We start from the raw sequence: 26,318 nt of genomic DNA, 5'->3' as shown, positions 1-26,318 counted from the left end.
TGTGCAGGATAAGACATACCACAGCAGAAAGAGCATTGCCATAACATTAGTGCAATTTGTTCAGTTCATAACTTTTCAGCTCATTTCCTCGTTTGATTGAACTGAAATGGAACCAAGCCAAGTTCTGGCATCAACTAGCTGAGACAGGATAAACAGACAGGGGTGATCCACACCTGAATCCGTATGGTGATCCCTACCTGAATCCGTATGGTGATCCCTACCTGAGCCCGTATGGTGATCTGTACCTGAGTCTGTATGTGATAAACAGAAAGGGGTGATCCGTACCTGAGTCCGTATGGTGATCCGTACCTGAGTCCGTATGGTGATCCCTACCTGAGTCCGTATGGTGATCCCTACCTGAGTCCGTATGGTGATCCCTACCTGAGTCCGTATGGTGATCTCTACCTGAGTCCGTATGGTGATCTGTACCTGAGTCTGTATGTGATAAACAGAAAGGGGTGATCCGTACCTGAGTCCGTATGGTGTAGTTATGTCTGGTTATGTTGACGAAGTGGGGGAACCCATCCGCTAGGTTGAGAGGGGACACCTGGTATTTATGGGTGAATTGGCCCAGCCGGTACCTCAGTTCTAGGCTGCCTGGTATGGGGAAAGACAGCAAGTCCATATTATTTGAGTGGGACAGAAACCTTTTAGAGTGCTGTTTACTTGATACACTTGGTTACTAAAAGAAGGTATGCAATGACTAAACTAATGGAGAAATTAAAAAGTGGAAAAATGCACAAATTGAAAATTTGATACCGTACTGTAATTACTAATAGATAAAAATTAGAATGGGTACTCTATGTTAATACTGTATCTCCAGCTCAGGTCTGACAGTATGTTGGTTATTTGCTCCAATGACTGCTTTCAATTTCATGTTCTTAGTTTGCCATTTTGTATCCTTGGGGTGTTAAAGCCCAGGGTTGACAAAAGGGCTGACTGGCCGGTGTGCTTAAGATTTGCACTCAGACATTTCACAGCCGTGTACAGTGTACAACCCGATCAGCGCATGCACAAAATGAGCTCACAGTCTACATCAGCCTAGAAGAAGAAAGCCTGCATATGCCAAGCTCCTCGAGGACTGGACTGGTTTTATCTGCTCTGCAGCACACTAAATTTTGCACAATAAATCCTGGCGCACAAATCTATGCCTGGAGGGCTGGTCTGCGTGCTGGTTTTTGTTCTAACTAATTACCTCATTTTCAGTTTGCTGACAGCTCTATGAACTACGCTGGTTCATTCCTGTACCTGAGCTCAGTAAAATCTGGAGGATACACTTGCAGTCTGAAGATACGATTGAGCTAATTCAATAATTAAGAGCAGAAGTTGACACAAAATCCTGAAACGGATCGACCCTTGTGCACTCCTGCACTAAAGGCTATTTCAAAGTCAAGATTAAAGGAAATCACCAACAAAAAATCACAATGTCTGTCATACCCAGCCAGTAACTACTGTTAGTGACCTGTATCATACGTTATGATAAAACCTCCCTTCAGCATTTGCACTTTCTCATTTGAAGTTATGATGTCACAAGGACATAACTCATCATATTATCAGTGAGTGGAGGTATCTTTTGAACTGCTGAATGGCAGCAGACTGATTGTTTTCTCTATTTCTGATGCCACCATTAAAATATGTTGGACGGAAGGTTTGGAGTCTTGTTTTTGTAAAATCTGAATTGCAGCCTCCACTACATTCTTATTCTCCTACTTTCTGAGATTTTCACATTTTATCTATTGGTGAGTCCAAGTCAAGTCTAAAGTCATTTAAAGACAAGCTGCAAGTCAAGTTTAAGTTTTAGGTGAGACTCAGGTATGAGACTCAGGTACTCTACAATGGACTAAGCAGAGACTTTATAACTGGATGACCTCAATGTTTTGGGGTGGGGCTCAGTACCTTCTCTTTGAATTTGGCTATAGTATTATATGTGCATTATAGGTGACATGCAATAACTAATACAGATTATTCTTGAGTTCCCCTTTAATCAGGATTCTGCTGAATGGCTGTATTTCTCTCCACTTACCGTCGTGCTTGAGGATGAGGGCGACGTAGTCTCTGATGGAGGAGCTGATGTAGAGCAGCACAGCGGGGGTTCGGGTGGTGCTGAAGCTGAACTCCATCTCCTCGCTGGTCTGGTTGAACCCCAGGCTGAAGTTACGTGGGTCCGGCGAGCTTGTCCAGGCGGCCTCATCGGAGAGCGCCTCCCTTCGAATGTCGTAGCGTAACCATGACCCCGTCTCAAAATAGGCCCCAATGTCTTAGCAAAACAAACGACAAGTCCATCCCACTGAGTACAGACAACTTAATGGTTGACATTTTATGCAAAGCATTTGTCATTATAAACGAATATTTGCACAGTAGCTAGTAGTAACAAAAATGATGTGATTATTATAATCTGATCATTTTGTAATTTTAAGTGTTACAATCAACCAATGGGAGTCTCTTGAGAGCAAATTCAGGTCCCAGCTGACTGAACCCTTCCTAAACCTAGGTGACACAACCCCCTAGTGTTTATCAGCATGCGGGGCTACTGGCCACAGTCGTCACTGGTACAGTCAGGATGGATCAAATGTTGTGTGGGGCCCTTTCCATGTACTGGAATAATACTTTAACCAGATGAACATGCAAATATTGATACTTTTTGCTACTGTACTTTTTGCTATCTTCTATCTGATAGGACAAAATGTAATCGGTGTTTCAAAACACCAAGGAGATCTTTCAGTCAGCTGTCTTTTACATTAATTTTGTGTAGTTACAGTATGTACTGTTATGGAGGAGTAGTATCGGTGGGTGGTGTTACAGGCTGTACCATTATGAAGGTGTAGTATCTGTGGGTGGTGTAACAGTAAGTATCATTATGGAGGTGTAGAATCTGTGGGTGGTATAACAGTAAGTATCATTATGGAGGTGTAGAATCTGTGGGTGGTGTAACAGTATGCATCATTATGGAGGTGTAGAATCTGTGGGTGGTATAACAGTAAGTATCATTATGGAGGTGTAGAATCTGTGGGTGGTGTAACAGTATGCATCATTATGGAGGTGTAGAATCTGTGGGTGGTATAACAGTAAGTATCATTATGGAGGTGTAGAATCTGTGGGTGGTGTAACAGTATGCATCATTATGGAGGTGCAGTATCTATGCGTGTTGTAACAGTATGGAGGTGTAGTAGCTGTGGGTGGTGTAACAGTATGGAGGTGTAGTAGCTGTTGGTGGTGTACCAGTATAGAGGTGTAGTAGCTGTGGGTGGTGTTACAGTATGTACCTTTATGGCAGTAGTAGCTGTGGGTTTGTGTAACAATATGGAGGTGTAGTAGCTGTGGGTGGTGTTACAGTATGTACCTTTATGGCAGTAGTAGCTGTGGGTTTGTGTAACAGTATGGAGATGTAGTAGCTGTGGGTGGTGTTACAGTATGTACCTTTATGGCAGTAGTAGCTGTGGGTTTGTGTAACAGTATGTACCTTTATGGCAGTAGTAGCTGTGGGTAGTGTTACAGTATGTACCTTTATGGAGGTGTAGTAGCTGTGGTTGGTGTTACAGTATGTACCTTTATGGAGGTGTAGTAGCTGTTGGTGGTGTAACAGTATGGAGGTGTAGTAGCTGTGGGTGGTGTTTCAGTATGTACCTTTATGGCAGTAGTAGCTGTGGGTTTGTGTAACAGTATGGAGGTGTAGTAGCTGTTGGTGGTGTACCAGTATGGATGTGTAGTAGCTGTGGGTGGTGTTACAGTATGTACCTTTATGGCAGTAGTAGCTGTGGGTTTGTGTAACAATATGGAGGTGTAGTAGCTGTGGGTGGTGTAACAGTATATGTACCTTTATGGCAGTAGTAGCTGTGGGTGGTGTTACAGTATGTACCTTTATGGCAGTAGTAGGTGTGGGTGATGTAACAGTATGTACCTTTATGGCAGTAGTAGGTGTGGGTTTGTGTAACAGTATGGAGGTGTAGTAGCTGTGGGTGGTGTTTCAGTATGTACCTTTATGGCAGTAGTAGGTGTGGGTGATGTAACAGTATGTACCTTTATGGCAGTAGTAGCTGTGGGTTTGTGTAACAGTATGGAGGTGTAGTAGCTGTGGGTGATGTAACAGTATGGAGGTGTAGTAGCTGTGGGTGGTGTAACAGTATGGAGGTGTAGTAGCTGTGGGTTTGTGTAACAGTATGTACCTTTTTGGCAGTAGTAGGTGTGGGTGATGTAACAGTATGTACCTTTATGGCAGTAGTAGCTGTGGGTGGCGTTACCGTATGGAGGTGTAGTAGCTGTGGGTGGTGTTACTGTATGGAGGTGTAGTAGCTGTGGGTGGTGTTACTGTATGTACCTTTATGGCAGTAGGAGCCCTCGAAGGCGGTATTGTTGCAGTCGCAGTAGTAGGAGGCGTAACCCTCTATGCAGCGGCCACCGCTGCGGCACGGTACTGCTGCGTTCAGGCACTGCCCTGTGCAGTTCACCCGGACTCCTTCCTGTTCGTCCGCTTTCGCTTCCAGGTCAAGGGGCACGCCGTTCATGCGCAGGCCTCTGAGACAGCCCAGGTAGGCCCTCAGTTTGTGCTTAGCAGCACCTGAGAGGAGAGCACAGGTAATCTGTAAAATAAGGCCATATGCTTGGTCTTGTGCTCAAGCTTCACATTTCTGAAAATGAGGCTGTTGACTAAGTTTTGGCACAACAGCAACAATATTCTGTACAATTAAACAGTGTGTAATCTACTCACAAAGACTTTTTGTTTACTTTAATACAGGGAAAGAAAAAGGTTAATGGAGTTAGTTGTAAAATCCAGTGCATTTTCATAAACTAGGACATGCAATACTGCTCATAGCCCTATTACCTACTGAGCTGATTGCTTTGCTCATTTCATTGAAACATTTTTAATCCTACAACAAGAAATCTGATTGTTAACTTTTTCTTTCTTGCAGTCATTTTATCTGAGTTCTTCCTCTACCTCTGTAGGACAGGAACCACAGAAAACCAGAATCGGGCCCTTGACCACGTTATGTCTTTTTAACATGGATTTTTCCTGTATAAATGAAATAAATACCTATAGAATTCTGTTTGGGCTAAAACACTGTTAATGCTATGGAATATGCGATATAAATAAGGTATTATTATTAGTGTTGTTGTTGTTATGATGTAAACCCGGGCTTGCAAGGGGGGAGCCCCTGAGGCTGCAGTAGCGCACCCACGAGGAGGGGCTGGGTGAAGGCCAGGGTGAGGTAGGTCTGCCCGGGGAAGCGGCGGACTGCCCAGGGCTGGCGGTCCACCCTCAGCCGCGCCATCTTCACGTTTATCTCCGCCTGCACCCAGTGCCACGCATCGTCGTTCAGGGGCCGCGCTGAACGCAGGGTCACGTTTACAATGCCGTTGCCCACCATGAAGACAAACAGCAGGTCCGTGGTGGCTGGGAAGGAGATGGCAGGCATTCAGGCCAGGATGAGGGGAAACGGAAAGAGGACACCACACAAAAAGAAGACAGGAAAAAATATAACCTGGTACAGCATTTACACACGCATCCCTGTTCATCATTTACACACACATCCCTGTTCAGCATTTACACACACATCCCTGTTCATCATTTACACCTGTACAGCATTTACACACGCATCCCAGTTCATCATTTACACACGCATCCCAGTTCATCATTTACACACGCATCCCAGTTCATCATTTACACACACATCCCTGTTCATCATTTACACACGCATCCCTGTTCATCATTTACACACACATCCCTGTTCAGCATTTACACACACATCCCTGTTCAGCATTTACACACGCATCCCTGTTCATCATTTACACACGCATCCCTGTCCAGCATTTACACATGCATCCCTGTTCAGCATTTACACACACATCCCTGTTCAGCATTTACACACGCATCCCTGTTCAGCATTTACACACACATCCCTGTTCATCATTTACACACGCATCCCTGCCCAGCATTTACACACACGCATCCCTGCTCTGTAGAATTCAACTGCACCATTTCACATTTTAAATGCCAGTACATTCAAGATGTCACACAGTAACTTGGTATGTTACTGACATTATAATGACTATTACCATAAATTTGTTCGCATATTTTTAAATAAAAAACATTGAACATAAAACCTTCTACTGCAAAAACTATAAAATTTGAAATCTATACAGGCAGTAAATCTGCATGAGGTACAATACATTCACCTCAATCTTTATGTTAAACTGACCCCACGTTTTATGACAGATAACTAATTCTAGCAAATGTAGCAGATGATTTTTCTGGAGGTCAAACAGAGGGCCTCTGAGTGTACTGGTGCAGCCTGATGGGCCTACAGTTGAGTTCCACTCTGATGAAGCAGCGATGGTGTTCGTCCGAGTTCTCCAGGAACACCCCGTGGTCCGCCGTGGTTTTGAAGTAGAAGCTGATGTCAGCGGTGGTGCCAGGCCTGAAGGTGGGGAACTCTATGTAGGTGGGTTTGGTGAAGGCTACTGTGTTCCATGTGTTTCCTGGATTAGCCAATGACAGAAGAGCACACAGAAAGACTGTCCAATCACAACAGAGCATGACCAAGGACTGGCCAATCACAGCAAAGACAGAGTGGAGATCACAGAGTACCTACCCACATTACTATATCCTAGCCTTGCCATGCATTATTGTGACATCATATGGAGCTTATGTTTCAGTGCTACCAACCCATATACTTTCCCTTCATTATAACAATAGCCATGTTTCCATTAGCGTTAATTACTGCACCTTTGGAACACTGTTTCACAAATTTGCGTATTTTGAGTAATACAGTTTAATCCTGCCAAAATACAAAGTGCATATAGTTTAAAAAAGTCATTTTCATAAGAAGATAGCAAAAATGTAAATTAACTAAATACATGACCAATCATACAAAGTAAACACAAATTAGGTTTTAACATTTAAATGTTCACTGAGGTTAATGGAAATTCATATACAGCGTCAGACTCAGTCATATAGGCTCATCATAGAGCATATTTCTCATACAAAAATTTTCTTTTACAAGATTGGAGACATGCTGAAATAGTGTAAGCACTTTTACCTGACAACATTTTTTGTAATAATCTGTCTTGGTGGGTGTTTTTACCCTCCAAGAGTAGTGTAAATTTGCTACAGTAACGGAAACATAGCCAATAGCTGTACCACTAGTACAATATCATCAACAAAATCTTTAATATTTTGATCATGTATGGATTTCAACTAAATGACTGCTTTGTGTGAAGTAGGGACGTTAGCTTTTAACATTTCAGTTAGGTACTTGCTTTAAAGGTACAGCGAAAGGGATAGTTCACTTTCTGTTTTGTTTTTTTCAACATTCGTGTATGTTTTAATTTGTGCCAGACCATGTTTGTGTGCCATGAAGGATATTTTAGACACTCACAGAAGCTTTGACCTGGCAGCTTTACAATGGCTGGTATGGGGCATTCCAGAGTTTGTGGTTTAAAGCAAGAAAATGGGACATCACACAAAAGCTGGCCAAATAAAAACATACACTATGACTGAAATATTATCACAAAACCCAAAAAGCCAAGTATCTCTTCAATTGATAAATGCACTTGTATGTATTCATGATGCAGTAATTGTGTGCAGTGTACAACACTGTTGAAAGGCCATGCAGTATAACTGTAGAGCTGAACCCAGCATGTATACTATCACATCTTCACCACTCTGCAGTCAAACTGATCAGAGACAGAAGGATTTTCCCCTTTAGAGGAACTGGATCTCACGGTCGCCATAGCAGCGCAGGGGTCCGAGGTTGAACTGGGCCTCCGATTCCGTCCGGTTTGTGTCTCCGATAATGATCCTCTGGACGGGCAGGTGGTCCTGGAAGTTCAACCAGCCCCTATCGGAGGACCTGTTTCCAGGTAAGTAGGGCCCATTAGCATGAGTTAACTACATCTTTAGATACATCCAATCCAATTCCCTTAAATAAATACAGAACTAAAAAAACTAGAAATACCGCCTCGCAGTTGTATGCCTCCGCCAACCAGTATCCAGTGCTCTGTTTGACCCTTTGGATATAAAATGTCATCACTTCATCATTTTATTCTATTAGACATTTGTGTCAAAGGACCTTGACCTTTGACCACCAAAATCTAATCAGCTCATCCCTGAGTCCAAGTGGACATTTGTGCCAAATTTGAAGAAATTCCCTCAAGGCAAATACGTGTTTTGTATTCCCTCAACGCAAAAACGTGTTTTGTGAGGTCATAGTGACCTTGACCGTTGACCACCAAAATATAATCAGTTCATCCTTGAATCCTTGAGAAATTCCCTCAATGCGTTCCTAAGATATCGCATTCACGAGAATCGGGACGGACTGACGGACGGATGGACAACCCGAAACATAATGCCTCTGGCCACGGCTATGCCGTCGCGGAGGCATAGAAATCACAAAACTTGTGTACTAAAGCCATTGCTGAAATAAGTCGTACAATAACTCATACAGTTAGTATCTGCGGTGGCCATTTTCGCCTGGAACCATAACGGTTGCAGAAAACGGTTTATTGGTAAGTAGGCCTACTGTTAGCTAGCAACAATTAAATAGCTTTCAAGCTTTGACATGTGGAATCAAAGTATTAAATTACTGCTCTAACGAGCTATAACCTAATGATTAGGATGAGGAATGGTTTACATATGACGTGTCTTTACAGATATGAACGTTAATGAGTGCAAGATACACACCCACCCTGTGCTTGCTGAACAGGTCACAATAATCTAATATTATATAATAGTGTTTATTACAATTTAATGGTTATAATTGGGTTAAAACCTTGAAAGAAATATTAAGAAGACAATCAATTGTCACTTCTGGGGAATATAACCACAATTTGAATCCAGTTTTCTGGACCTTTAAAAGAATGGAAACATTGAAAAAATGCTTGGGGACTGTTTCTGTGCTTCTGTACCCCTCTCTCTGCCCTCTCTCCTCTCCCCCCCCCCCCCCCCCCCCCCACCCCCCACCCCCACGCCTCTCTCACCACTGGAGGTAGTCTGCATCGCAGTTGCAGTGGAACCTGGGGTCTGTGCAGGTCTGATTGATGGCACAGGCACACTTCTGGATTCCTGGGAAGGAACCGCCCCAGTACACCTGCCTCTCGCCATGACGACCGATCCAGTAACTGAATGGCTTTCCACCTGAAATTCAGGAAATAATGAGCATCAGCCATTGCATGCAAGGTAACCACTCTTTATGGGCTCCATCTCACACCCGGCGCAAAGCGGCGCCAAGCGCAACGCACGTGTCTTTGCTAGTTTCAGACCGACACAGTTGTCATTTTCCCGTCCAGCGCTCACGTTGTTTAAATTGCAAATGTACTTGCGCCCATCTGAGCGCCCATGGGCGTGTTGGTCTTAAAATGAGGTCTGGTCAAGCGCATTGTTGGTGCATTGCTATCTTGAGGCAGTGGAAAGCGATTGCGCGATTGACCAACAAAAACCTGGTCTTAAGTCAATGGCGCAGTATTTTACTGTTATTTTTCCTCTGCAGAGAAGCATTCTTCCCTACCACTTGGCAAATCCGCCATTATAATAGCAATCCGCCAAGGTGCAAGCGCACCTGGCTTTTAAAGGGAATGGGAGATGACACTCTGATTGGTTTATTTCATGTTACGCCCAAAACACACCTATGATTAACTCAGAGACTAAGTACAACCCCTTTGAACCATGCGCCTTACTTTGCGCTCAGATTATCCGCCGTTAAACTAGCAAAAGTGGATTTGGACACGCCCTAAATGCCATGCGCTTTAGACCGTGCGCTTAGATCGTTAAAATATAGCACTATATCTAGTATAGTTTAAACATCAAACTATAAGTATGTACATAGTATCCCTATGTACCTTGTGAAAATAGACTAACATTTCTCTTAAATTTGGCAGCAATATTTTCTGTTACATTTACATTCATTTAGCAGACACTCTTATCCACAGGGACTTATGATGTGAATATGAAACACTACAATGCCAAAATCAAGGGCATTAAAATGGAGTTGGTCTACCCTTAGCTGCTGTAACAACCTCCACTCTTCTATGAAGGCTTTATACCAGTGATTCGAGCATTGCTGCACGGATTTGCCTCCATTCAGCCATTAGTGACCTCACAGGCCCTCATTGGGAGATTAGGCCTGGTTCGCAGTTGGCTTTCCAATTGATCCTGTTGGATGGGGTTGAGGTCAGGGCCCTGTGCAGGACAGTCAAGTTCTTCCACACCATTCTTGACAAAACCTATTTCTATATGGACCTTGCTGTGTGCCCGGGGTATTGCCATGCTGAAACAGGAAAGAGCCTTACCCAAACTGTTGGGGAAGCACAGAATTGTCTTGAATGTGATTGTATGCTGTAGCATTAAGATTTGCATTCACTAGAACTAAGGGGCCTAGCCCAAACCATGACAAACAGCCCCAGACCAACAGCTCTGCTTGACCAGAGACACTGGGAGCTGTATTTTCCGGTCTGCGCATTGCATGTAATTTCATGACTTGCTGTGTACCGAAGTGTTAGGAAAGAGGGTGTGCCTGACAAAGTTGAGCAGTGCACTGGGATTTTGGTGCAGCTCATTGCGATTTTGGTATTTGTCTGCGAGTTTCTCCCTCACTGCCCGCCTCCTTAGACCACGTCTACACAAGTTGCAGCATGTGTGCATGACCATAGCCTATTCAAAAGCCAATCAGAGGCCTTTGTGGATCTTTTGCTGTCCAGTTTGACTCTGATATGAATCCCAAAATCAGGAAAAATGCATACTTTACATTTATTGTTCATTTTTTCTATCATTTTAATTTAATTTTTTATGGCAGTTCTTAGACTACATTCCCCACTTTCATGGCACTCATGTTATAAGTACCTCCATTCCAGCACTTATTGTGAACTGGACTTTGTGTTCTTGGCTATGAATAACTGTACATAGTGAGTATTGGACCTTATCGAACCTGTGTTTTGTAGTTGTTCCAATTAACTTGATATGCACTTTTGTGCAACGCCTTGGATAAAATACATATAAATATATGTATGTATATATAATATATTGTCGATTGTTGCTTAGGGACATGTTGTTTTGGGTAAATAAAAAGTCCACTCACTAGGTGTGTTGAGGAGGCAGTATATTTATATATATATATATATATATATATATATGAGTTCACTCACTAGGTGTGTTGAGGAGGCGGTATATATATATATATATATGAGTTCACTCACTAGGTGTGTTGAGGAGGCGGTATATATATATATATATATATATATATATGAGTTCACTCACTAGGTGTGTTGAGGAGGCGGTATATATATGTATATATATATGAGTCCACTCACTAGGGGTGTTGAGGAGGCGGGACTTGTTGCAGGAGAACTCGATCCATTGCTCACAGTACTCTGAGGCCTGAGCCAGGGCTGTGACCTCAGCCCAGGAGGCGTTGTGGTACTCCACATCCCCCAGGTACGGCCGGTCTGCTGACGAGCCCGTCACCTCGGTGTTATCCACACGGTCGTGGCTCACCACCGTCCAGGCCTTGTTTGCTAGGAACAGGCAGCGCAACAACAGTGTGTTACATCAAAAATCCAAACCCCTTCAATCCTTTAAACCAGAAGTTTTTAAAAATCTATTGAAGATTTATCTTCTAAAGCCACATTATATCAGGAACAGCTGTCCATGCCATGAGGAAAAAATGGAATATATTCTTATCCCAGGACTTTAAATCAATCAAAACATTGAATGCTTTCATTTTTGTTAAGTGCTGCACAGTTATTGATTGATAAAGAAAAGAGGTGCAGTTTTCAAAACCAATTATAGACTGCTGTAAGCACCTGGTCACTGAAACAAAACCATTTGTGGGAATCAGGCACTTTAAAAACAAACAAATGACAATGTACTAAACCTGCTCTACATTAAAATAACCACAAGGAAGAAATTATCTAAGAAATTAAACACATGATTTCAACTTGTTGAACAAAAGAGATCAAACCAGCATTACCAGCAGTTTGAGAAGCCCTTCTTTACAGTGATATTTATTTAAAAAACTGTTTGGCATAAACTGTAATCTCTGCATGGTTTATTAACAGAGGTCAATGTGAAATTCATTTCTTGCTTGTAGATGCCCTCATGTTAGATGGTATTTTAATAACGTTCCAAATTGGCTCATTGCCGATTGCTTTTGAATTATTTACTTTCTACACGTGGTTTAGTTTGAGAGGCCCACACAACTTTCACCTGTAAATCTATCATTCAAATTATTAACAGATAATGTAATTAAATATTTGCAGAAAGCAAAAGCCTTGTTTAAGTAGCATGGATCTGACTCTACTGGCTAGGCTTGGAATAAATCTAACAACCATGATGAAACAGGAAGTTGCTGGCTAATACAATTATAAGACACTGAGACTAAGAGTAGTTATAGCGCACCTTTCATTTTGCAGGACACGCTGAAGGGTCTCAAAGGGCCGCTCAAGTCAGGGTCGATGGTGTAGTTTCCAGAGCTGGATTTCCCGCTCAGCCGGTAGGCCTCACACGACTGCCGGTAGACCGCTTCACCATGGCGACAGACAGAGGAGTTAGCGTTTTATAATGTCTTCTCCTGCAGTACAGGCTCATTAAGCAGGGGCTTGCTCAGAGAATAATGCCACCCAGCGCTCTATTCGCAGGAAGAACATTTACACACTTATCTTGTAGGATTGAATCCAGTTCATTTCATTAAGGGAATTCATGATGAAAACATTTATCAACAAATTTTCAATTTTAGAAAATCACCAAAAACACTTCACAAGAATGATGAAAGTAGCAAAACTCTTCTTGTAATGAATATGTGGCACCAAGAAATACTGCAAGTCCACAGCATAGCATTATTTTGGTGTACAAGAAGAACCTCTAGATTCAATCAAACACACTAAGCCAGTTCAAGGTACTGAAAAATATTAGAAACAGGAAAAGATGTGGCCTAAAAATGGCAATGTATAGGCTGGAGGCAGAAGCTATTTTTTCTAAAGAGCAGGAGAACATACTCTATGCAATGAATCCGTTTGCTTGTCTCCAACAATCCTCATTGTTATAATACAACAAATAAAACATAATTAAAAAAAATATTTTAAAGAAATTTAGCAAATAGAGGAAAATTATCACACTTGATTCACGTAACATCATGAAGAATAAAGCTATTAAATAATGTAGACCTTTCCCAGTTTTCCCTATATTTTGGCCATATAGACCATATCGTATGTATCAAATTGTTGTTATGAAATAGAATATTCAATATAATTAATAATTAAAATACCATTATGATACGGTAGGCTTTTCCATACAATAAATTAATAACTCAGCTGATATTTGGTGTTTCCCTAATGTGCTGAATGATTGGAGATTGAAACTGATAGACCAAATCTGCACTTTTAGAACAAAAGGTTTTTTTTAATTTTTTTATTTATTTAAGTGGCCTGACCATGGGTGTCAATAACTCCATGAAAACTATCATTGGCTTGGAATTGTTACTTTGTGCCACCATACTGAGGCACAAGCAAAGTCACCTTTATTGCGATAAGGTGCTGGATTACTCTGAAAGGTTAGAATGAATTGCATATGCCATCAAACTGCCCAAGTGTGTTTGACTGAATCCGACCCCAAGACTGTGACTAAATGAGAGAGCATTCATACACACACACACACACTCCCCCTATCTCATGCTTGTAATATATACACACATATTCACACGTATGTACTGAGGCATATACACACATACTCACACATATGGCATACTTCCCCCTTGTATCCAGTGTTTTCACACATGCATATAAAATCATCCCAGGACTGAACGCACCTCCCCTCATGTTCACATGGGTTTGGGATACACCTGGACAACCCACAAGCAAACATGGAGTCAGAGGTCTAAAATCAAACTAACCTAAAGCAAACTAAACTGTAAACTACAGCTGTAAATCAAATTAATTTGAACTTGTCTGTACAGTCACAACACAAACCTGGGCTAAAGTAAACCTTTTTCTTAAATTCACAACCCCAAATCAAACTGCACTGAATCTGTTCTCCTCATATTCACAGTTCTACCCTGAATTAAATGAAACCTGTTTTTCTTGCATTCACAACTCTAAACCAAAGGAAGCTAAATCCATGGTTCTCATATTCAAAACTAATTTAAAAAAATCTCCTTTGGAAGCAACAGTTTTTTGGCCTGGCCAAACCTCAAGCCGGTTAAAATGTAAAACACTTGCAGGAGAAGTGAAACATATCGACAAGGACAGGTAAACTGGGATCAGAAAGACATTGGATTAAAGCATGGGCTCAAGATTTGGATTCAACACTACTCTGCAATGGAGCCAGTGGTCCTGAGGTCTTGTTCTCATCATACGTAGTTTTGTATGTTTTTATACTTTAAGTAACAGGTCACACAAAATTAGGAATGCATGATAACATTGGGGTCATTCCAGTGATAATTACTGAAAAATAACTCATAGATATTGACCAATAAGCCAAGATGCCTGATATGGTGATACAATACATGTACGCCAGAGAAGCGACTCATTTAATGTGCCGCTGATGCTGTAAAGTAAGTGAAAACTCTATGCTCAAAAAGTAATCATCTTAACCTCCTTATTGTTTATTTTATTAATAAGTTTTACCAGTCAAACAAAGACAAAAAAAGCTTTACAAACACGCCAGTTCACTAAACTCACGCTCTATGTTCAATGAAGTAAATATACAAACACATAACAATTATAGAAATAAGGTTTGTTATATTTTCCTTCAATATTTCACATATGCGCTCATTCATTTCTTACAGTTTATAATTGTGCTATAAGGCAATGCTGAAAGGTATTGGCATTGGGCAATATGACCAGTCAAATATCATTTATTGACTTAGGCCCCAGAATGCCATTCATCCCCACCTAAAATCAGTAATATTGCTTTGCCTTTTAATACAATAGAGATGAGTGCAGCTGTGGCTCGTAGCTCCACAGGGAGATACACTGCAACTGCATTGCCCGTGGTATGGGTACAGTCAGATAGAGCTCTGCACTCATCGATATCGAGCAACACCCACTGGATGATCAGTCACCCGTGAGCTGCATGCTGAAGCCTATGAAAGGTCTTTCACCAACTCTGTTCTATGTGTGCTTCAGCTGTAGTCTGCAGTATGAAATGAAGCAGTTGGTAACACCACGTCTTTCAGAGGAGAGCCATGCATGCCTACAGTCTTCTGCATTCCTACAATCTTCTGCATCTCCAGTGGGGTTCTGCATGCCTACAGTCTTCTGCATCCCTACAGTCTTCTGCATCTCCAGTGCAGTTCTGCATGCCTACAGTCTTCTGCATCTCCAGTGCAGTTCTGCATGCCTACAGTCTTCTGCATCCCTACAGTCTTCTGCATCTCCAGTGGGGTTCTGCATGTCTACAGTCTTCTGCGTCCCTACGGTCTATTGCATCTCCAGTGCAGTTCTGCATGTCTACAGTTTTCTGCATCCCTACAGTCTTCTGCATCTCCAGTGCAGTTCTGCATGTCTACAGTCTTCTGCATCCCTACAGTCTTCTGCATCTCCAGTGCAGTTCTGCATCCCTACAGTCTTCTGCATCTCCAGTGGGGTTCTGCATTCCTACAGTCTTCTGCATCTCCAGTGCAGTTCTGCATGCCTACAGTCTTCTGCATCCCTACAGTCTTCTGCATCTCCAGTGGGGTTCTGCATGCATAGAGCCTTCTGCATCTCCAGTGGGGTTCTGCATGCCTACAGTCTTCTGCATCTCCAGTGCAGTTCTGCATCCCTACAGTTTTCTGCATCTCCAGTGCAGTGCTGCATGCCTACAGTCTTCTGCATCTCCAGTGCAGTTCTGCATGCCTACAGTCTTCTGCATCTCCAGTGCAGTTCTGCATGCCTACAGTCTTCTGCATCCCTACAGTCTTCTGCATCTCCAGTGCAGTTCTGCATGCCTACAGTCTTCTGCATCTCCAGTGCAGTTCTGCATGTCTACAATCTTCTGCATCTCCAGTGCAGTTCTGCATGCTTACACTCTTCTGCATCTCCAGTGGGGTTCGCGCATGTATGTGGCTGTGGTTGTAAACAATGCGTATGTGCAGCCCCACACTGGGCACCACATTTAAAAAGAAAAGAAGAAAACGGAGAAGTCGAGTCCCTCGTCTACTCCATAGCATGTGGCAGGGGATGTCCGCAGAACCCATTGTCAAACCCCTTTTAAAGCTTCATCCCATATTGTGTACTTAGTATTGAACGGGTGAGCTATCACACAAGAGGTGTCAGAGGGACGTATGCTTGGCCTATGATCTAACTACACAGCTGGAGCCTCACCTGATCCTGCTTGTGCCCACCTGTGGGTGCCTACCTGTCGGTGATGCTGCAGGTGCCCAGCAGCAGACTGGAGTAGCGGCCCTGGTGTCTCTGCAGCACGGTGTCCGTGTCCACCAGCTCGTTATCGATGAATATCTGCTGCATGCAGCCATGAAAAGCACTCAGCTCGGTCTCGCACGTGTCCGTGGTGTTAGTCGCGGGACATCCTGAGAGCCAATCACAATCCAATGATGAAACAGCGAACCGAAAACACCCCTGTAACTCACAGCAGCCTGTGAGTGCTACTGGGCTAGCAGAGTGCTACTAGGATTAGAGACCACTAGGGAGGCCCAATAAAAGATGTTTCTTCCTGCACCAAACAGTGGCAAGAGGACTGCATGTCCTTATAGTCCAAAACAGCAGGTGGCGATATACACCAATTATGAACTAAGTTTGAATGTCAGATCTGTTCGAGTCCAAAATGAATTACCATAGCTATAAATTATACTCAAATTTTATCCCCACTGTTTTCCATATGAGAGGTTCCCAAAGCCTCCACAGGGTTTTTCGTTTTCCTCCTTTATTATATGGGTGACATCAAAAAGACATTCTGAATCTATCAGTACAAACTTGGTGGGGGGGGTCCAAGTCCCAGTAAGGATGACGTGCAGCATATCTTGTGGACAAAGCTACAATCGGTCAAACTGCACATGAGAATTTGTCCAGGCCAAAGAGCATCAAAGACACAGTATGACAGGGGTAATCCATAGCAAACATTCAAACCAGGGGGACAAATCATAATTTTACTTCCAATGTCTGCACCTAAAATTCTTGCTAACAGAAAAGGTCCTTTGCGGCTACATGAATAGGTCATTTCTTCCAACAGGAGTGGGATGCGTGGGACTACCTTATGGCCTAAAATTAATAGGATTAGCCCACTGAACAAATATCCACGTTATCTTTACATTTAACAAGAAAATAATTCACCGGAAATATTTAATTTTGTGGGGAATTCTCTCCTTACTTATCCCTATCAGATATCTGATTTCAGCCAGAGATTAATATTAAACAAGCTAATCTACCTATCTAGTTAGGACGCTAACTCTAGTTAACTTATGTTGGAAGACATTCCTTTATTAATTATGCTAAATATTCAGTTAAATGAGAAAACTGTTCTGTTACTGTCGTGATAAAGGCATGCTCAAGATTTCATCTGTGTGTGAAAGTTTGGATTTTCAAATGCAACAGCGAGCATTTGAAAATGCAGCACAAAGCAGCATGCAAATGTATAGAGTCCTGGGATAAAGCATGCTTACTGTAGTTTAATGCGAGCTTCAGATGCATATTCAGTATGGGTGCGCTGGAATAAAGCATGCTTACTGTAGTTTAATGTGAGCTTCAGATGCATATTCAGTATGGGCAAGCCTGACTTTTGGAGTGATGGTACACCACTATTATTTAATACAATAGGACAGTGGTTCTCAAACTCAGTCCTGGGGGACCCCTGTGTATGCTGATTTTCATTCCAACCTCAACAGCAATCCCAGAATTCTAACAAGCTGTTAATTTTTCTTAATTAGATGCTTTTTACGTTTTAGAGCTGGGGTCCCCAGTCTTATCCAGAAAGGGCCAGTGTGGGTGCACACACCTGATTCTACTAATCAATCACTAGAGTCATTGCTAAGCACCTTGATTAGTAGAATCAGGATCAGGTGTGTGCACCCACACTGGCCCTTTCTGGATAGGACTGGGGGCCCCAGCTCTAAAACATGAAAAGCACCTAATTGAGAAAAATTCACAGCGTGTTAAAATTCTGGGATTGCTGTTGAGGTTGGAATGAAAACCAGCATACACAGGGGTCCCCCAGGACCGAGTTTGAGAACCACTGCAATAGGACACACTGCATCGATTTCCATGGCACATAATTTAAATTACATAATTTATTTATCTTTATTTAAGAGAACAGGGCAACAGTGTGGTGTTGCGGTCAGGGAGCTGATTTGGTGACTTCGGGTTTCAGGTTTGATTCCCAGATGGGGTATCTGCATTGCTTCAGTTGCTTTGGAATCACAACACTGACATCTGTGCCTGATTGTTTTTGTGTATATCTTGCTTCTGTTTTTCAGATTCATGCTTTATCCGTGATATTAGTTTTCTGTTGTTGCAGTGCACCCTAACTGTTGCTGATCTTCCGTTATGTACTGAGTATATCGACTCAAATACTAAACACCAAAAGCAAGAACTCCGCTATTATTCATATATATAAGTGCAGCCATTGCTCAGATCAGTAAACTCACCACCGAAGAAGTAGCGATCCCCAGTGCGCACTGTAAAGAGACTGCTGATCTTCAGAGGCGACCCCTCGTCATCATCAATTGTCACCATCACAAAATTGTCTCGGGCCACTATGTCCACTGTGTGCCACTGGCCATCGCTCAAGCGGTAACCTGAAAGAGCCAGGGAAAGGGACCAAATCTTACATCCCACATGCAGCCATAACCCAGGATAACCAGGGAAAGGGACCAAATCTTACATCCCACATGCAGCCATAACCCAGGATAACCAGGGAAAGGGACCAAATCTTACATCCCACATGCAGCCATAACCCAGGATAACCAGGGACAGCAGCTGTGTTTGTGTCACAAGAGTGATGTGTGCACTTTCCAAAATAATTTTATTGTTGGTGCTCCTTACATTTTTCTTAGTGTACCTAAACTACCTAAAAGTTGGCAACACCAGCACAACCAAGTAAAAAAGCTAAGTTTGACCCCTGAAATGAGTAGCAAATGCACACCCCACATATCTACAAATCTATATACAACATCCACCCAAATAGCTCATTTACACCCAATCAGACCTGGGTCAAATACGTGTTTGTTTTGGATTCAAATACTTTTCTGTGAGCTTTTATTGAGCTTTGCTGGTGTAACTGAGCCTGCCAATGTGACCAGAAGGCAGGGTTTGCACTTTGACAGTATTTAATTGGTTACAATACACCAGACATGATCAGTAGAGCGTAGAAAAGTATTTGAATCCAAAACAAATGTATTTTACCCAGGTCTGCACCCAATGCATCTATGCCAATGAATCTACACCCAACACGTCTACACAAAACACAAAATACATTTACACCCAGCATATCTACATCTAGCACATTTACTTCCAATGTATCTACACCCAGCAGACTTATGTCCTGCACATCTACACCCAGAGGATCTATATGTAGCACATAGACATACAGGACACCTTGGCCCAAAACATCTATACCTAGCACATCTGCGTACCTGGATACAGTAGGTATCAGATCACTACTAGCCCTGGGTGTAAAGTTGCACTAATGTAAATGCAATTTATGTGCTATAAAGTGGCAGGTGATCCTCAGGGGGCAGTGATGTTTTACAGGGCAGGTGCTAATAAAGGGGCAGGAGTGTCTAAAGGTGCAGTTCTCTCCTCTCACCTGCAGCAAACCGCAGTTTCTTGCCTGGCTGCTCAAGGGTTACGTTGACTTGGCCCTCACTCATGCCCAGCTCCAGCGACCCAATGTCATCAGCAAACCTAGTGAACATCAACAGGCTTGTGTAATCCCATGAGCGAAACTTGAACTTTACAGCCAAGCGGGGCTTCCGAAACATCCCCGGCACCTGCAGGTAGCTGTTGGGCCCCACAAAGCTCAGTGGCTTCAGCGGGATGTCCTGGCAGGCATACTGCACTGTTTTCTGGGAACAGAAAAGCAAAGAAAGTTGACTTCTAACCATCTAATCACAGCCTCACAGATATTTTATAGATTTTATAGGTTGGGGGGGGGGGGGGGGGGTTGAGTATAGAATACAGGGTGCTGAGTATAGAGTGTTGGGTGCTGGATGTTGAGTGTTGAGTGTTGGGTGCTAGATGTTGAGTGTAGTGTGCTGGGTACTGAGTGTAGTGTTGGGTGCTGAATGTTGAATGTAGAGTGTTGGGTGCTGGGTGTTGAGTGTAGTGGGCTGGGTGTTGAGTGTAGACTGTTGGGTGCTGAATGTTGAATGTAGAGTGTTGGGTGCTGGGTGTTGAGTGTAGTGGGCTGGGTGTTGAGTATAGAGTGTTGGGTGCTGGATGTTGAGTGTAGTGTGCTGGGTGTTGACTGTAGAGTGTTGGGTGCTGGATGTTGAGTGTAGAGTGTTGGGTGCTGGATGTTGAGTTTAATGTGTTGGGTGCTGAGTGTAGAGTGTTGGGTGTTGGGTGTTGAGTGTAGAGTGTTGGGTGCTGGATGTTGAGTGTAGAGTGTTGGGTGCTGGATGTTGAGTGTAGTGGGCTGGGTGTTGAGTGTAGAGTGTTGGGTGCTGGATGTTGAGTGTAGAGTGTTGGGTGCTGGATGTTGAGTTTAATGTGTTGGGTGCTGAGTGTAGAGTGTTGGGTGTTGGGTGTTGAGTGTAGAGTGTTGGGTGCTGGATGTTGAGTGTAGAGTGTTGGGTGCTGGATGTTGAGTGTAGTGGGCTGGGTGTTGAGTGTAGAGTGTTGGGTGCTAGATGTTGAGTGTAGTGTGCTGGGTGTTGAGTGCAGTGGGCTGGGTGTTGAGTGTAGAGTGTTGGGTGCTGGATGTTGAGTATAGTGTGCTGGGTGTTGAGTGTAGTGGGCTGGGTGTTGAGTATAGATGGCTGGATGTTGAGTGTAATGTGTTGGGTGTTGACTGTAGAGTGCTGGGTGCTGGATGTTGAGTGTAGAGTGTTGGGTGCTGGATGTTGAGTGTAATGTGTTGGGTGCTGGGTGTTGAGTGTTGGGTGTTGGATGTTGAGTGTAGTGGGCTGGGTGTTGAGTGTAGAGTGTTGGGTGCTAGATGTTGAGTGTAGTGTGCTGGGTGTTGAGTGTAGAGTGTTGGGTGCTGAATGTTGAGTATAGTGTGCTGGGTGTTGAGTGTAGTGGGCTGGGTGTTGAGTATAGATGGCTGGATGTTGAGTGTAATGTGTTGGGTGTTGACTGTAGAGTGCTGGGTGCTGGATGTTGAGTGTAGAGTGTTGGGTGCTGGATGTTGAGTGTAATGTGTTGGGTGCTGGGTGTTGAGTGTTGGGTGCTGGATGTTGAGTGTAATGTGTTGGGTGCTGAGTGTAGAGTGTTGGGTGCTGAGTGAAGTGTGTTGGGTGCTGGATGTTGAGTGTAATGTGTTGGGTGCTGAGTGTAGAGTGTTGGGTGTTGAGTGCTGGATGTTGAGTGTAGAGTGTTGGGTGCTGAGTGTAGTGTGCTGGGTGCTGAGTGTAGAGTGTTGGGTGCTGGATGTTGAGTTTAATGTGCTGTGTGCTGAGTGTAGAGTGTTGGGTGCTGAGGGCAATGTACTGGGTGTTGAGTGTAGACTGTTGGGTGCTGAATGTTGAATGTAGAGTGTTGGGTGCTGGGTGTTGAGTGTAGTGGGCTGGGTGTTGAGTATAGAGTGTTGGGTGCTGGATGTTGAGTGTAGAGTGTTGGGTGCTGGATGTTGAGTGTAGTGTGCTGGGTGTTGACTGTAGAGTGTTGGGTGCTGGATGTTGAGTTTAATGTGTTGGGTGCTGAGTGTAGAGTGTTGGGTGTTGGGTTTTGAGTGTAGAGTGTTGGGTGCTGGATGTTGAGTGTAGAGTGTTGGGTGCTGGATGTTGAGTGTAGTGTGCTGGGTGTTGAGTGTAGTGGGCTGGGTGCTGAGTGTAGAGTGTTGGGTGCTGAGTGAAGTGTGTTGGGTGCTGGATGTTGAGTGTAATGTGTTGGGTGCTGAGTGTAGAGTGTTGGGTGTTGAGTGTTGGGTGCTGGATGTTGAGTGTAGAGTGTTGGGTGCTGAGTGTAGTGTGCTGGGTGCTGGATGCTGAGTGTAGAGTGTTGGGTGCTGGATGTTGAGTTTAATGTTCTGTGTGCTGAGTGTAGAGTGTTGGGTGCTGAGGGCAATGTACTGGGTGTTGAGTGTAGACTGTTGGGTGCTGAATGTTGAATGTAGAGTGTTGGGTGCTGGGTGTTGAGTGTAGTGGGCTGGGTGTTGAGTATAGAGTGTTGGGTGCTGGATGTTGAGTGTAGAGTGTTGGGTGCTGGATGTTGAGTGTAGAATGTTGGGTGCTGGATGTTGAGTTTAATGTGTTGGGTGCTGAGTGTAGAGTGTTGGGTGTTGGGTGTTGAGTGTAGAGTGTTGGGTGCTGGATGTTGAGTGTAGAGTGTTGGGTGCTGGATGTTGAGTGTAGTGGGCTGGGTGTTGAGTGTAGAGTGTTGGGTGCTGGATGTTGAGTGTAGTGTGCTGGGTGTTGAGTGTAGTGGGCTGGGTGTTGAGTATAGATGGCTGTATGTTGAGTGTAATGTGTTGGGTGTTGACTGTAGAGTGCTGGGTGCTGGATGTTGAGTGTAGAGTGTTGGGTGCTGGATGCTGAGTGTAATGTGTTGGGTGCTGGGTGTTGAGTGTTGGGTGCTGGATGTTGAGTGTAGAGTGTTGGGTGCTGAGTGTAGTGTGCTGGGTGCTGGATGCTGAGTGTAGAGTGTTGGGTGCTGGATGTTGAGTTTAATGTGCTGTGTGCTGAGTGTAGAGTGTTGGGTGCTGAGGGCAATGTACTGGGTGTTGAGTGTAGACTGTTGGGTGCTGGATGTTGAGTGTAATGTCCTGGGTGCTGAGTGTAGAGTGTTGAGTGTAGTGTTGAAGCTGCCGTAGACAGTTGGGTGCGGTATGTTGTGTGTTTGTGGTAAAGTATTGGCACTGACGTGAAGTGCTACACCTGCCAAGGAGGAAATCGAATCTGCGGGTCTTTCCGCTGAGCCATGCTGATTAAGTTGATCCCGTTGCAGAAGACATTCTCCAGACAGCCCCGGAAGTTGCTCTTCTCAGGAAGGTGTGGAATGTCAGGCTCAATCACTCCACCTACGTACACCTGCCAGGTTATGAAATTACCAGCACGTTGTCAATATTCTAATAAATTACACCTTTCATTTGTTATGTCCCAACAGGACTATCATTAGTTACATTCTGCAGAAAGAAATGCCCCCTGCAAACCTCACTACCGGCTAATTACGGAGTGCAATATTATATTTTTGGTTACATTTAACATGTTTTTATAAAATTACCAGATTAATTTTCGGCTTGGTAGTTTATCTATCTGGGATACTGCTGACAGAAGGCACAGGATGTGATTTAGCCCATGCTTACCACAGTAAAAAAAACACCTCCCTAAGACAGTGAATCTCTACCTCTCCTTTAAACTCTCACCTGAGTATCAAGGTCAAGGTGGATGAATTCCCCCTTGCAGATAGCGCTTTTGGTGTGGCTGTCCACCGTCAGGTTGACCTGGCGACCGTAGCGCTCGATGGTGACATAGTGCCAGTGATGGTCATCCAGGAGGTTTCCCACAGTTAGAGTAGTCAAGCCTTCCCTCTCCTGAAGAGTACTGTGCCCTGCGAAAGAGAGACTCCATTTTGAGACCATCTACTCTGGCACATGAGAGGGATCATTCTGGCTTCATCTGCTTCATATAAAATGTACGGCCACACATATTATTTCAGTCACAATTTAGACCTGGTCTTCAGTTTTGCTATTGAAAATGGTTATTCTGAAATCCACCCACGTAATCCTATTCTTTCTGCCCGTTTTCTTATTACCCTGCACGCACAATTGCCACACCCTGAATCTAGGATGTACACAGGTTGCATTATCATGACCTCCTCTATCACAAACGTTATTGATGTGCTGCCTGAACACTTTCATTCAGATACCTTAACTAGCTCCTTGTCAACTGATGAAGGGGCAAAGGGAGTAATGCCAGAAGGACCGCCCGCAGGTATACTGACCACATGCTTGCTTTTAAAGAAAGTTTCATAAACTGAAACCAAATGGCATTCAACCAAATTTCAGGAAGTCTATTTGGCCTGGAACAGGAGTCTTGGTGCTTATAAGCATGCCTGTTCCAAAGCTAGGTCTTCTTACTTTTCCAAGCTTATACAATAAAATACACATAATTCCTGGTTTCTCCTCAAAACAATGGCTGAACTAACAAGTAATAACACAACTAACTCACAACTAATCGTAATACAAGGCTCCAGAGTGCGACCATTTTGGTCGCACAAGCGACCAAAAATCTGTCAAGTGCGACTAAACATTTTCATTGGTCGCACCAGTGTGCCTGTCATTTAGCAGGTCTGTCTCTGTGTGTGTATGTGTGTAGCGTTATTTTTCCCCCACCCGCTTTCTGCAAAGACCCGCCCCTACTCTGCCTCTGATTGGCTCTGACCGTGATATTCTTCTTCGGTGAATGTGGGTGGGGAAAAAAAGGAATGTGTGTATTAGTGATGTGCGGATCGCAGTTATATCCGCGGTTAATCCACTGATCGGGCGGGCCGAGTCATAAAAATTAACATTCTGAAAAGCGGATGGTTTGTGGGTGGGTGAAATAATACATCATTAACGAGGAAAATATTAATTACATTCTCTAAAATGTGAACATATTTTAAGCTAGCTCCATTTTCCAGGCAGATTACATGCAACATTGTTTGTCAGTTAAACCCTAAAAGGTTAATGTGCAGGTAGAGGTGCGTGTTCCATATAGGACAGTAGACCCACCCAGGCTGATGTGCAGGTAGAGGTGCGTGTTCCACATGGGACAGGAGACCCACCCACCCAGGCTAATGTGCAGGTAGAGGTGTGTGTTCCACATGGGACAGGAGACCCACCCACCCAGGCTGATGTGCAGGTAGATGTGTGTGTTCCTCATGGGACAGTAGATGTCATACCCACCCAGGCTGATGTGCAGGTAGAGGTGTGTGTTCCACATGGGACAGGAGACCCACCCACCCAGGCTGATGTGCAGGTAGATGTGTGTGTTCCTCATGGGACAGTAGATGTCATACCCACCCAGGCTGATGTGCAGGTAGATGTGTGTGTTCCTCATGGGACAGTAGATGTCATACCCACCCAGGCTGATGTGCAGGTAGAGGCGTGAGTTCCGCAGCTCCAGGGTCAGGACGTCCCCCTGGAGCCCCTCACTGTGCAGCAGCACCCCGTCCCGCTCCTGGGTTCTGAAGTTCAGGGTGATGAGGTCCTGCAGCGTGCGCAGCTTATTCAGCGGGAACACGTACGCCATCATCTGATCACCATCATATGACATCACATAGGAGTCTGAAGGGGAAATGCACACACACACACACACACACATGCACACACATGTACGAATACACACACACACACGCACGTGCAAGTACACGCACACATGCACGCATGTGCGAATACACACGCGTGCAAATACACACTCACACGCATGTGTGAAAACACACGCACACACAAACACACACGCACGTGCGAATACACACACACACACACACACACACACGTGAAAATACACACACACATGCACGCATGTGCAAATACATACACACACACACGCACGCGCAAGTTCATACACACACACACACACGTGAATACACACGCGCGCACACACACACACGCACACGCATGTGCAAATACACACACACACACACACAGTGTGTTTTTAGCATGGAATAGATTAGGGTTTGTCAAACTATCCTGGGGACCAGCTTGTTTCTCATTTTTGTTCCATCTGTCTACAACAGAAATAATGTCTTTTTCAGGATGATTTCACCTCTGAAGGCCACATTAAACAGCAATGCATGACATGCCAAACTGTATAATATTCCCATCATAGGATGTTTAATATGTTAGGTTAACTAATGCTTTTCATTGGCTATAAAGTGCTTTATGGGAAATGAATGAATGAAGGTATGCACTGGCAGATTAAATCAGTGGAGTCTTAACTATGGAAGGTTGATGCTCCAAAGAATACATGGGGTGCAGACGTAGCTCAGTGGTAGAGCGCATGCTTTGCATGTATGAGGTCCCGGGTTCAATCCCCCCGCATCTCCAAGGGCAGACTGATTTTATACTTATACTATTATAGTATAATGGGTAAGGAGCTGGTCTTGTAACCTAAAGGTTGCAGGTCCCCAGGTAGGACACTGCTGTTGTACCCTTGAGCTAGGTACTTAACCTGCATTGCTTCAGTATATATCCTGCTGTATAAATGGATGATTTGTAAAAGTTGAGTAAGTCGCTCTGGATAAGAGCATCTGCTGAA

At 43.9% G+C, this 26,318-nt stretch overlaps 1 protein-coding gene across 1 annotated transcript in view; it reads right to left on the bottom strand.

Annotated features, from left to right (window-relative positions):
* LOC118216121 (contactin-associated protein 1-like) overlaps positions 1-26,318 on the bottom strand; it is a 47,223-nt gene that overhangs the window by 5,807 nt on the left and 15,098 nt on the right. The window contains exons 5-20 of the mRNA XM_035397147.1: positions 25,142-25,345; positions 23,444-23,628; positions 22,956-23,108; positions 19,724-19,982; positions 18,564-18,713; positions 16,322-16,493; positions 13,717-13,823; positions 12,386-12,508; positions 11,299-11,502; positions 8,974-9,130; positions 7,720-7,847; positions 6,301-6,474; positions 5,171-5,389; positions 4,316-4,555; positions 2,024-2,257; positions 470-597 (exon numbers count right to left, since the gene is read on the bottom strand). Of these exons, the coding sequence (XP_035253038.1) occupies positions 470-597; positions 2,024-2,257; positions 4,316-4,555; positions 5,171-5,389; positions 6,301-6,474; positions 7,720-7,847; positions 8,974-9,130; positions 11,299-11,502; positions 12,386-12,508; positions 13,717-13,823; positions 16,322-16,493; positions 18,564-18,713; positions 19,724-19,982; positions 22,956-23,108; positions 23,444-23,628; positions 25,142-25,345 (2,837 nt within the window). The remainder of the gene's footprint in view (positions 1-469; positions 598-2,023; positions 2,258-4,315; positions 4,556-5,170; positions 5,390-6,300; positions 6,475-7,719; positions 7,848-8,973; positions 9,131-11,298; positions 11,503-12,385; positions 12,509-13,716; positions 13,824-16,321; positions 16,494-18,563; positions 18,714-19,723; positions 19,983-22,955; positions 23,109-23,443; positions 23,629-25,141; positions 25,346-26,318) is intronic.

This window comes from Anguilla anguilla, chromosome 17 (genome assembly GCF_013347855.1).
Source record: "Anguilla anguilla isolate fAngAng1 chromosome 17, fAngAng1.pri, whole genome shotgun sequence".
NCBI lineage: Eukaryota > Metazoa > Chordata > Actinopteri > Anguilliformes > Anguillidae > Anguilla > Anguilla anguilla.
The sequence above is the reverse complement of the archived record's forward strand: the minus strand, read 5'-3'. Positions and strand labels throughout refer to the sequence as shown.